This window comes from Lithobates pipiens, unplaced genomic scaffold (assembly GCF_037356315.1).
Source record: "Lithobates pipiens isolate NorthernLeopardFrog02 unplaced genomic scaffold, aLitPip1_a1.2 Scaffold_23, whole genome shotgun sequence".
In the NCBI taxonomy this organism is placed as follows: domain Eukaryota; kingdom Metazoa; phylum Chordata; class Amphibia; order Anura; family Ranidae; genus Lithobates; species Lithobates pipiens.
In genome coordinates, this window is record NW_027507785.1 from 43,556,881 (window position 1) to 43,569,929 (window position 13,049).

General features: G+C 47.5%; 1 protein-coding gene across 2 annotated transcripts in view; it reads left to right on the forward strand.

Annotated features, from left to right (window-relative positions):
* DNAH1 (dynein axonemal heavy chain 1) overlaps positions 1-13,049 on the forward strand; it is a 145,636-nt gene that overhangs the window by 94,498 nt on the left and 38,089 nt on the right. For both annotated transcript variants that reach the window (XM_077451483.1, XM_077451484.1), the window contains 7 exons: positions 2,737-2,856; positions 5,726-5,875; positions 5,965-6,125; positions 7,496-7,721; positions 7,806-8,001; positions 9,768-9,919; positions 11,703-11,899. In XM_077451483.1, the coding sequence (XP_077307609.1) occupies positions 2,737-2,856; positions 5,726-5,875; positions 5,965-6,125; positions 7,496-7,721; positions 7,806-8,001; positions 9,768-9,919; positions 11,703-11,899 (1,202 nt within the window). The remainder of the gene's footprint in view (positions 1-2,736; positions 2,857-5,725; positions 5,876-5,964; positions 6,126-7,495; positions 7,722-7,805; positions 8,002-9,767; positions 9,920-11,702; positions 11,900-13,049) is intronic.

Sequence of the window (13,049 nt, forward strand, 5' to 3'; positions counted from 1 at the left end):
GCTGTCCTCTATTCAGCTACCACTCCCAGATAGCTCTCCTCAGGCCCTGCCAGCCAGCCTGTCTGCATGGACCTCTTTCCACTGCCCTTCCGACAGCCCTCTCCTCTGGTTCTGCACCCATCTCTCAAACTGCAATCTCCCAGTTCTCTCAGGCGTGCCTCCCTAGCCTCACTCACCAGCCCTCCCAACTGGGACCATTTGTCCTCCCCTAGAAGTGTTCTCTCCCACTAATCTCTGCTTGCTCTCTCATGTGCCTCTCCTTCCAGGATCTCGTCACTCCTCCTGGATGCACCCGAGCCCCGGTCCAGGATCACCCCCCCAGACTGGGGAGCTCCCCGTGGGCCCCGACAGCCTCTATGCCTCTCTCACTCAAGCTCTTCAACCCAACAACTCCCCTCCCCCTGTGCTGACCCCGTGTGTTTTAAGGAGGCCTGCCCCCTGCCAATCCAAGTTGGGGATTGGTCAAGGCTCCTCAAGGCAGCCCCACCTCGCCTCTTTTCCTTCAAGAAATGTCTAGAAGGAAGAGGGAGGTGACAGTGAAATGACGCTGCCTGTGAGTCACCAGTTGCTACTCTAAGTCACTCCCAGCCCAGAATGAAAACAAACAGGCCCAGCAACCAACTAGACCTGCCTAAATTCTGCTACTCTGACAGAAAATCCTCACTTTAGCACCTACCTGACTTCTATGTATTTATTAAATTCTGTAGTTCACAGCGCTGTCTGTGTGTGTGTGGTGAATAGGTCTTCTGAGGAGCTCCAGCCAATCTAGGCCTTCTTTACTGAGCACTTCAGCATTGTGTCTTCAGAAAATGTTACACAGCAACATAGTCATTCAGTTTGACACAAAAGACCTAAAGGACCCTTGAGTTCAACCAAAAAACAAAAATAAATAAAATAAAAACACCTTGCTCCTTTCATAAGCCGGCCATTGATGGATTGAATTCCTCCTACTAACCTCAATGATGGGGCACTATTCCTCCCACCGACACCAATTATGGGGCACTATTCCTCCCACTGACACCAATGACGGGGCACTATTCCTCCCACTGACACCAATGATGGGGCACTATTCCTCCCACTGACACCAATGACGGGGCACTATTCCTCCCACTGACACCAATGACAGGGCACTATTCCTCCCACTGATACCAATGATGGGGCACTATTCCTCCCACTGACACCAATGACGGGGCACTATTCCTCCCACTGACACCAATGATGGGGCACTATTTCTCCCACCGACACCAATGATGGGGCACTATTCCTCCCACTGACACCAATGACGGGGCACTATTCCTCCCACTGACACCAATGATGGGGCACTATTCCTCCCACCGACACCAATGATGGGGCACTATTCCTCCCACTGACACCAATGACGGGCATTATTCCTCCCACTGACACCAATGATGGGGCACTATTCCTCCCACTGACACCAAAGACGGGGCACTATTCCTCCCACTGACACCAAAGACGGGGCACTATTCCTCCCACTGACACCAATGACGTGGCACTATTCCTCCCACTGACACCAATGATGGGGCACACTTCCTCCCAATGACACCAACGATGGGGCCTAATTCCTTACAATGACACCATTGAAGGGGTGGCACAACTCCTCCCAATGACACCAATAATCGGGGCACTAATCCTTCCACTGGCACCCATGATGGGGCACAAGTCCTCCCAGTGGCACCAACAAAGGGGTACATTTCCTCTCAATGACACTAACAAAGGGACACACCTTCTCCCAATGACACCAACGCTGGGGCTTAATTCCTCCCAATGACACCAATTAAGGGGCACAACTCCTCCCAGTGACTCCAAACATGGTGTGCAAGTCCTCCTAGTGATACCAATGATGGGGCACAAGTCCTCCCACTGACACCAACAAAGGGGTACAATTCCTCCCAATGACACTAAGGAAGGGGCACACCTCCTTCCAATGATACCAACTAGAGCTTAATTCCTCCCAATGACACTATTGAAGGGGCACAACTCCTCCCAGTGACACCAAAGATGGGGCACAAGTCCTCCCAGTGACATCAATGAAGGGGCACCATTCTTTGAATGAAACTAACAGAAGGACTACCTTCTCCCAATGACACCAATAATGGGACTTAATTTGTCCAATGCTATCAATGAAGGGGCACAACTCCCCCCAGTGACACCAACAATGGGGTGCAATTCAACTAATGCTACCAATGATGGGGTATAAGTCTTCCCACTGACACCAACAAAGGGGTACAATTCCTCCCAATGACACTAACAAAGGGGCACTCTTCCCCCAATGACACCAACGATGGAGCGCGATTTCTCCCAACAACACCAACGATGGGACTTTTTTTTACTCCCATTGACTCCAGGACATTTTCTACTCCCACTGGCCACAGTCCAACCCCCAAAGGTTTGAAGAACAGTAAACTGGCTCTTTGTTTAAAAAGTATGGAGACCCCTGATGTAATCCATCAGTCATGATTTTAATTTTGCAACTCAACGTGTTTGAAATTTGAGCTCAACTCCCTTCCGGATCTTACTGTTGTCAGATAGAAATGCATCAACGGTCAAATAATTTTTGTGATATCTGAAGGTGTGTATGACCAGTAATAAATTCCGGTGATGTGCCATTTGTAGGAAAATGATGTGTGTTTAACAATAAGGATGGTCCTATGTTGTTGAGAGGATGAGACGTTCCTCTGTGTCTTTACACATTATACTAATCCTGCTCTTTCTCAGATCGCAGGTCTTCCGAACGACACACTGTCAGTGGAGAACGGTGTGATATGCCAGTATTCACAGCGCTGGTCTCATTTCATCGACCCTCAAGGACAGGCCAACCGCTGGATCAAAAACCTGGTGAGCTGGTGGAAACATCTGATGTTCAGAGCAATGTGAAGGCAGATCATGAGCCACCAAAGAACTGAGACTTGGCCGTCTTTTTCTCCGTTTTGATTCTACATTTCTGTTTTTATTTACACTGTTGAAGTGTAAACCACAAAACTGGCTAGACAAAATTACAAATTCTTTGGCAGGTACAACGACTCACAACTGTTCCAAGTTGTTTTACTAATAAGGTCTGTATATCCAGAGGAGCAGAGAGTGTGGTCTCCTCTGGTCCTTTTGGGAGAACCTCAGATGTTGGGTCAAAGAGATCCTCACATCCAATGTTGTGAGCGTTGTGAGCAAGGCAGAACTTAGCCCTTGTACACACGGTCGGAGATTCCGACGGAATGTGTCCTATTGGAGCGTTTTGTCGGATATTCCGACTGTGTGGGGTCTGCATCGGACTGTTTCCGTTGGAATATCCGTCGGACCAAATTTTCCAACTTGCCGGAAATATTTTCCGACAAAATGCTCTGATCGGACATACTCCGATCATGTGTAGAGAATTCCGATCGGACAAAGTGCCACGCATGCTCAGATCAAATTCCTACACCAAAGCTATTGGCTACTAGCCTGAACGTAGTCCCGTCGTAACGAAATAACGTCATCACGTTCTGAATGATCGGATTTTCCGACAACTTCGTCCGACCGTGTGTATACAAAATCCGAAGGACAAAATCCGACGGATTTGGTTGTCAGAATCTCTGACCGTGTGTACAAGGGCTTAGGGTGGTGGGGGCCACTGGGCTTGAGTCACTTTCGGGCCCTACCTTCTATACATTACCGTATTTATTGGCGTATAACACGCGTCGTTGTATAACACGCACCTCAAGTTTAGGAGGGAATTTTAAGGAAAAAAAACTTACATTTAAATGTCCATCATTCAGCCTTATCAGTGTCCATCTGCAGCCTTGCCCAGTGTCATTTGCAGTCTTGAAGTTTAAAAATGGTGCCGCCGAGATACAGAGTCTTGTGTATCTCGGTGGCTCTCGGTCCTCTCGCATTCCCGAGCGGAACCGAGAGTAGCCGAGTGTACTTGGCTTGGCTCACAGTCACGCCCAGTCCCTGTGTTATGTCCATCGTTGGGCAGGACTGGGCGTGACTGTGAGCGGAGCCGAGTACACTCGGCTATGTATCTCGGCCGGGTCCCCTATTGGGCGGGGCCCATGGGCTTGAGCCCAGTCAAGCCCAATGGTAAGTCCAGCCCTGGTTGTGAGAGGGATGAGGAAAATGAATTCCCATCATTTAAATGCCCATCATTCAGCCTTATCAGTGTCCATCTGCAGCCTTGTCAGTTCAGCCTTGCCCCAGTGTCATTTGCAGCCTTGTCATTGCAGTCTTGAAGTTTAAAAATGGCGCTGCCGAGATAAAGAGTCTTGTGTATCTCGGTGGCTCTAGGAGGCTCTGGGTCCTCTCGCAGTCCCGAGCAGAGCGGAGAGTAGCCGAGTGTACTTGGCTTGGCTCACAGTCACGCCCAGTCCCTGTGTTATGTCCATCGTTGGGCAGGACTGGGCGTGACTGTGAGCGGAGCCGAGTACACTCTGCTATGTATCTCGGTGGGGCCCCCTATTGGGTGAGGCCCATGGGCTTGAGCCCAGTCAAGCCCAATGGTAAGTCCAGCCCTGGTTGTGAGAGAGATGATGGAAAATTAAAAATTTCTGCTGATAAATCTGGACAGTTCGGTGAAATTTGACCATTTTGGCTAAATGCACTGGTGCCATGATGGATGGAGATAATAAAGTGTTTTTGGTGGTTTTCATATGTACAGTGGATTTTCAATAGATCCTGCGATTTAGGGAAGCTTCTTTCAACTTTTCTTTTCTTCTTTTTTTTTTTTTACAGTTTTAACAATTTTTATTGTTTTTTTCTTACCTGGTACTATCTTGAATGAATGAATGAATGAAAATATTTGTAAAGTGCACAACGCGAACTGAATCGCCTCAAGGCGCTGTGAAGAGCTTACTTGTCATCAACTAGAAGAGGAAGGTCTTGAGTTTTTTCCTAAAGGCCTGGTGGTTTTCTTCCAGGCGGATGTTGGTTGGTAGAGCATTCCATAGCCCATCTTCATAGGCCATTTTCTTATCTAAGAAAAGTATTTAATTCTATGAGGTGTACATCAAATCCACCTAGAAAGAAGCTCAGTGGCAGCTATAACTGATTTGACTTCATCAACGAAACCATGTGATCTCCGTGTTAGTGCAAGTATGGAAACCACAGGTCAGAAAACAAGTCAAAGTGAGCAAAACAAATATCAGCAAATGATGAAATTTGAGGCAAATTTTGACACAATTTCTGAAAATTGGTTGCAAATCAATGTAAGAGACATCACTCTGCTTAGTTCTAGTTTTGAATGCGCGATATATACACGTGGTTATGCCGTTCTGATAAAGCTTATATGGTATAGCTTTAAAGAGGAAGTAAAGGCACCCTGTAAGGCAAAGGCATAATGCATAGCATGCTAGCTCATTATGAATAACTTACGTGAGAACGAAGCCCCTGAACGGTCCTCCGTCTTCCTCTTCGCCGCTGCCATGTATCCCGGAGCGACTTCTGGGTCTCGCGGCTCCGGTGCTGTGATTCGTCAGAGCCGCGATGATGTCACACACTCACGGCATATCGCCGCAATCTGCGGCCTCCCCAGTGCGCCTGCGCGCCGCTGTCTGCGGCGCATGCGCCGTAGACAGCGGTGGCTGTCTTCAGGTAAATATCTCCTAAACCTTATAGGTTTAGGAGATATTTCTTGGACCTACAGGTAAGCCTTAATATAGGCTTACCTGTAGGTCAAAGTTGCTTGTAAGGGTTTACAACCACTTTAACACTTTGCCATCTTTGTCTCTTCCAGGAGAAAGATAACGGCCTGGATGTGGTAAAGCTCAGTGACCGCGACTTCTTGCGCAGTTTAGAAAACGCGATTCGTTTTGGAAAGCCGTTTATGCTGGAAAATGTTGGGGAAGAGCTGGACCCAGCACTGGAGCCCATATTGCTCAAACAGGTATGAGAAGATTTCTGTTCAGGGTGGTGCACTCTCCAGATCTTCTCTCTCTTCCACTGATTCTTGCTTGTCTCCTTACCATGCTACAGACTTACAAGCAGCAGGGGAGCACCGTCCTACGTCTGGGTGATGCCGTCATTCCGTATCACGATGACTTCAGGATGTATATCACCACCAAACTGCCGAATCCCCATTATCCACCCGAGATCTGCACCAAAGTTACCCTCATCAACTTCACACTATCTCCCAGGTAAGAGAGTATTAACTGATCACAGCAAACATTTCCTCTCCTAATGTTGTCAGCTCAGCCTGAGTTCTCCTGTGCTGGACTAAATCAGTGTTTGCGGAGGCCTCCAGTCCAAAATGTAAAAAAAGGTTAATGTTACTTATCATTGGGAAATCTGAGTCAGGGACAATACACGCAACCACCTGGATGACATCTGAGGTTGCCCCATCCAATCAGAGCACGCCCATCACATGGCTTCCATCATATTAGAGGTTTTTCCATCACATTGGAGGTCCCCCATCATTTCAGAGGTCCCCACATCATATCAGAGACCCCCAATATATTGGAATCATCCCTTCACATCATCCTCCAATCACATGATAGCCCCCCATCACAATACATTTATCCTTATACATCAATGGCCCCCTATATCTGCCCCCCCTCCCAATCATTTAGGCCCTCATCATAGAGGCCCCAAATCATACAGTCCAATTTTCACATGAGCAACCCTACCTTTTGGCTCCAGCAGCATTGCAGAGGCCGGGAGGTGGAAGAGGTCTGGAGGAGGTGGACTTTAATCTTCTCCCAGCCACCATTACCATAGCAACAAACGACGGTGTGCATCCTGGCCCTACAGCATCATTGGTTGTTATGGTGCTGGAGGCCGGCCAGCAACTCATGATATTGATCTAGAAGCAGAGGTCTCAAACTGGCGGCCCTCCAGCTGTTGCAAAACTACAAGTCCCATGAGGCATTGCAAGCCTGACAGTTACAAGCATGACTCCCACAGGCAGAGGCATGATGGGACTTGTAGTTTTGCAACAGCTGGAGGGCCACCAGTTTGAGACCCCTAATCTAGAGCAATCTGGGTCCTATGATGGCAGCGCACTGGGGAAACCCAGACAGCACCTCAGTGTGCCACGGCACCCTAGTTTAAAAACACTGGACTACAGATCTCCCCCCCCCATTTCTGTTCCTCTCCACATTGGATTCATTGATTGTCTTTACCAGAAAAACAGTCCTGCTCCCTTGACTTCCAAGATCCTGTCCAGACACTGTACATAGGGATTGAGAGATGTTTAATGGGGAAGGAAAGTGCTGTGGGTTCCACTGAGAAACTTTCTTTTACATAAGCATTATTGACAGCCACAATCATGTACAGCTTTGTCATTCAACGAGAGTGATTTCAATAGTCACATATGGAGTAGATCCATAGAAAATACAAATGTATATAACAAAATGATCTGGTTTTATGAATGCAAAGGAGACATTGAGAAAGTTTTCATGTTTTAGGCCGAGTGAATTTCTGACTTGCCCTGGGTAATCACATAAGGATTAGCAGTCATCCTGTATGTCTGACATCTCTTGATCTCCTCCTGTTATTGCCCCTCAAGTGGTCTGGAGGATCAGCTCCTTGGACAGGTAGTGGCGGAGGAGCGACCTGATTTAGAAGAAGCGAAGAACCAGCTAATCTTGTCCAACGCAAAAATGCGCCAAGAGCTGAAGGAGATTGAGGATCAGATCCTGACCCGTCTCAGCTCCTCTCAAGGTAATCCTGTGGATGATGTGGACCTTATCAAAGTGTTGGAGGCCTCCAAGGTGAAAGCGGCTGAGATCAAGGTGAGCCGTGGACTGACAATTCTTTGCTGTGGCTTCTGACCCTGCTTCTGGGGCCAGCTTTGACCTAACGTCCCCTTTCTATAGGCAAAAGTGCAAGTGGCTGAGCAGACGGAGAAGGACATAGACAGCACGCGGCACCAGTATGTCCCAGTGGCCGTCAGGACTCAGATCTTGTTCTTCTGTGTCTCGGATTTGTCCAACGTGGATCCGATGTACCAGTATTCACTGGAGTGGTTCCTGGGCATCTTTACTGCCGCCATCGCCAATTCCGAGAGAGCAGGTACAGCAAATGTTTTTTACAACATGCCTAATTATGTCAAACCTGACCATCCAATTCATTCTGGCTCCGCATATTTCTATATGGTAATCTCTCCAGTTTCTATTATCCAATCCACATGAATTTCTGTTGATAACTGTATAACCACTCAATACAAGGGGGAACCCTCATGAACCTTCTTTCCTCTGCAACTGGTCCTGGGTCAGCAAGCGGTGAAAAAGCACAGTTATACTCAATAATTAGGGCCAGACTCCAGGTAGACTCAATCTTCCGGTTCACACAACTTGCTCCACTTTCTCCAATGTCAGGATCAATTCGCCAGCAAAACAGTAGTTTAGATCCCAAAACATGCAGGTCATAGAGAAAGCAGAACTCTCATAGTGTAGTAAACAGCAAGTCCATCATGTCCAACCTATGTGTGTGATTATATGTCAGTATTACATTGTATATCCCTGTATGTTGTGGTCGTTCAGGTGATTATCTAATAGTTTTTTGAAACTATCAATGCCCCCCCCCCGCTGAGACCACCGCCTGTGGAAGGGAATTCCACATCCTTGCCACTCTTACAGTAAAGAACCCTCTACGTAGTTTAAGGTTAAATATAACACAGGGAACCTAGCATATTAATACATTGTTGTTTCAAACTAACAAGATAGCTGCCGTCTGTTCTGGTATGCAGTGACGTCATACAGCGAGGCTCCACCCAATGCATTTCATCATCATAAGACGTCGTCAGGGGCGTCTTCTACATTTTTACTGCCTGTGAAGGTTCTCTGGTCATAGTATAGCTAGTTGTAGTACTTAGCCACATTTACTGGGACTTGTTCTGTAGTGTTGAAGACGTTTCATAGCTTCTCCAAGCAGCTTCTTCAACGGGATATGTGTTGGTGGAGCACTGGACCTCAGGACAGGTAAATCTTTGTGTAAAGATTCAACTTTTAGAGGCAACTGTGTGAGATTGGAGGGCAGAATGTAGGACAGGAGGCTGGAGGCTCTGCAACAAGCAAGGGGGCACTGTAGGAGATTGTAGGGCACAATATAAGACAGAAGGCTGGTGGCTCTGCAACAAGCTAGGGGGCACTGTGGGAGGCTGGAAGGCACAATGTGGGACAGGAGGCCGGAGGCTCTACAACAAGGTAGGGGGCACTGTGGGAGATTGGAGGGCACAATATAGGACAGGAGGAGGCTGGTGGCTCTACAACAAGCTAGGGAGTACTGTGAGAGGCTGGAAGGCACAATGTGGGACAGGAGGCAGGAGGGTCTAGAACAAGGTAGGGGGCACTGTGGGAGATTGGAGGGCACAATATAAGACAGGAGGCTGGTGGCTCTGCAACAAGCTAGGGGGTACTGTGGGAGGCTGGAAGGCACAATGTGGGACAGGAGGCTGGGGGCTCTGCAACAAGCTAGGGGGTACTGTGGGAGGCTGATGGACACTGTAAGGACTGGGGGATTTTAGGGGGCCTAGGGGGCACTGTGAGAGGTTGAGGGGCACGGAGGGCCACTATGAGAGCAGGGTGGCAATGTGAGAGGTTAGGTGATCTGCAGCTAGCTGGAGGCCTGTGAGGAGGGAGGCTGAGAGCTACTGTTCTAAGCAATATAGTGAGAACATGTAAGGGACCCTGCACAGCCCTGAATTGCCTTTTTCTAATGCTGGGAACCTCTGCATTTACTTAAAGAGTGCCAAGCTCTCATTATTTTATATCATAAAACTGGGATTGTATGAAAGGATGTACAGTGCTCTAACCTTGTCCTGTGATTGGCTGTTTCAGAAACGGTGGAGAAGCGTATCGAGAACATAAACACGTATTTCACCTTCAGTCTGTACAGCAATGTGTGTCGCAGTCTGTTCGAGAAGCACAAACTCATGTTCTCCTTCCTGCTGTGTGTGCGAATCCTCATGGACAAGGGGCTCATTGACATGGTGAGATGCCATATCCCAGTTCCACCTCTATCCACTGTCTATATACATTAGGGGCAGATGGAAGGAAACTTTCAGTTTGTACGGTATTGGTTCTCCTTAGAAAACTCCACTCCCTTGGTCTTTGGAACTTTTTTTTTTTTTTGATTGTTCTCCTTCTGTCTCAGTGCTCCTTTATTGTCACCTACAACTCTCTCTTCTACTCTCTTCTTCATCTTTCTCCTATTCTCTATCTGCACCTCCTCCCTTGGTCAGTTGATAAGTTCTCATGGCTTTCAATATCATCTCTGTGCTGACGACACCAATATCTGTCTCTTTACTCCTCTCACCTCACCACTTCAGTATCAATTCCACACCACCTCATATAATGAAATGTTTCTAAAACAAGTTAATAAACAAACTCTTCCATTGTCTCTGATGTCTCTCTCCATCAAGATCTATAATGCGACTATCAGTTCCTCCAGTCATACCAGGGTGTAATCCTGGACTTTGACCTCTGCTTTCCACACTGTATCCAATCGCTGGCCAAATCTTTCTGCCTTCACCTCCAAAGCATCTTCAAAATATGTCGCTTCTTAACTGAGGTCACAACCAAGTTAGTAATTCATTGCCTTCTTGCCTTGACTATTGCAACTCCCTCCTTGTTGGCCTACCTCTACACAGACTATCCTCCTTTCAGTCTGCTGCTGGACATATCCACCTTACCAGCCGCTCAGTGTCCTCCATCCCTCTATGCCATCCCTTCATTGGCCTCCACTCAGTTTCCTCCACCCCTCTCTGCCAATCCCTCCATTGGCCTCCACTCCGAGTCCTCGACCCCTCTTTGCCAATCCCTCCATTGGCCTCCGCTCACTGTCTACCTCCCCTCTCCACCAATCCCTCCATTGGCCTCCACTCCGAGTCCTCGACCCCCTTTGCCAATTCTTCTATTGGCCTCTGCTTAGTGTCCACCACTCCTCTCTGCTACTCCTTCCATTGGCATTTACTTAGCGTGCACAACCTCTTTTTGCCAATCCCTCCAATGGCACCCAGTATCACCTCTCCATTCCTCCCAAGACCTCCTGCTCCTTAGCTTTCTCATTACCTCCGCACCACCTCTCTCTGTCAATCCCTCCACTGGCCTACATTCAGTGTCCTCCACCCCTCTCCAACAATCCCTCCGTTGGCCTATGCTCAGTGCCCCCCCCCCCCCAGACCTCTGCTCAGTGTCCTCCACCCCTCTATAACACTCCTTCTCTTGGCCTCCACTCAATATCCACTACCCCTCTCTGCCAATCCCTCCACTGGCTTTCAATCAGCTAACGAAAAAACAAAAATACAAAGCCACCTACAACTCTTCTATAAGCTATAGTATATCACCAATCTCATCTCAAAGTATCACCCAAACTGTCCTCTCCACTCCTCCTAAGACCTGCTCTCTAATCAACTTCTCCCACGCTTGTTTCTGGGACTTTACCAGAGCCTTTCCCATCCTCTAGAAATCCCTACCTCAATCTGTCCAGCTATCTCCTACTCTGTCCACCTTTAGGTGATGCCTAAAAACCCTTCTTCTCTTCAGAGAAGCCTATCCCTCTTCCACCCAACAACTGAACTTGTATCTCATCCATCAACTCATCCTCCACAGTTTTTACCTTTTGTGTATCACTTGCCCCTTCCTTTTAGATAGTAAATCAGGATCCTACTAACTCTCTTGTATTGAAATGAATGGCATTGTAAAGTGTACTGTCTCCTTTTGTAATTTAACTTGTGTAATTCTTTACTTCATTGCCCCCGTTATGTTCTGCAGGATGAATGGCGTTTCTTGCTCTCGGGGGGTACAGCGCCCACTCTGGCTGACAATCCATGTTCGGAGTGGCTGACTGAGCGAGCCTGGAGGGACATCCAAGCCCTGAATTCACTAAGCAACTTCAGCAAGATCAAAGAGCAAATCACCCAATACAGTGAGGAGTACAGGAAGATCCTCGACAGCCCTGAGCCACACCGGTGAGTCCTAAGAGGGGGAGGAGTTATACAAATATCAAAATACCTTGATGGGAGGATGTCAGGCTGAAGGAGTAGGAGGTTCCCAGGCTTTACTATTCTGCTTACCATCAGTAAGGACATATTTCAACTTCAGCTTGTACAGCAATAGGGATGAGAAGACAACATGATGCTGGATGTCCTCCGGCCAGGAAATGGGGCGGGGCTCTATCTGACTTGCAGCAGCTTCTAATGCACTTTGTGAAAAGCTCTCAGTGTGCAGCGAAATCTGAGGAAGCCGCTAAAACTGTGCAAGACTGAATGGAAGGCCGGAGGGAGGATTTAATTGGTGCCATTTACAGCAAGAAAGAGACTAAGGCCCCAGTCACACCTCAGTGTTTTGGAGCTGGAAGCTCCAAGACGCTGGAGGAGAAAAAAAAGAATGTTCCTCACATTGGTGATCAGTGAGAAGAATGTTCCTTACATTGGTGATCAGTGAGAAGAATGTTCCTTACATTGGTGATCAGTGGGAAGAATGTTCCTTACATTGGTGATCAGTGAGAAGAATGTCCCTTACATTGGTGATCAGTGAGAAGAATGTCCCTTACATTGGTGATCAGTGAGAAGAATGTTCCTTACATTGGTGATCGGTGGGAAGAATGTTCCTTACACTGGTGATCAGTGAGAAGAATGTTCCTTACATTGGTGATCAGTGAGAAGAATGTTCCTTACATTGGTGATCGGTGGGAAGAATGTTCCTTACATTGGTGGTCAGTGAGAAGAATGTTCCTTACATTGGTGATCGGTGAGAAGAATGTTCCTTACATTGGTGATCAGTGAGAAGAATGTTCCTTACATTGGTGATCAGTGAGAAGAATGTTCCTTACATTGGTGATCAGTGAGAAGAATGTTCCTTACATTGGTGGTCAGTGAGAAGAATGTTCCTTACATTGGTGATCAGTGAGAAGAATGTTCCTTACATTGGTGATCAGTGGGAAGAATGTTCCTTACATTGGTGATCAGTGGGAAGAATGTTCCTTACATTGGTGATCAGTGAGAAGAATGTTCCTTACATTGGTGATCAGTGGGAAGAATGTTCCTTACATTGGTGATCAGTGAGAAGAATGTTCCTTACATTGGTGATCAGTGGGAAGAATGTTCCTTACATTGGTGA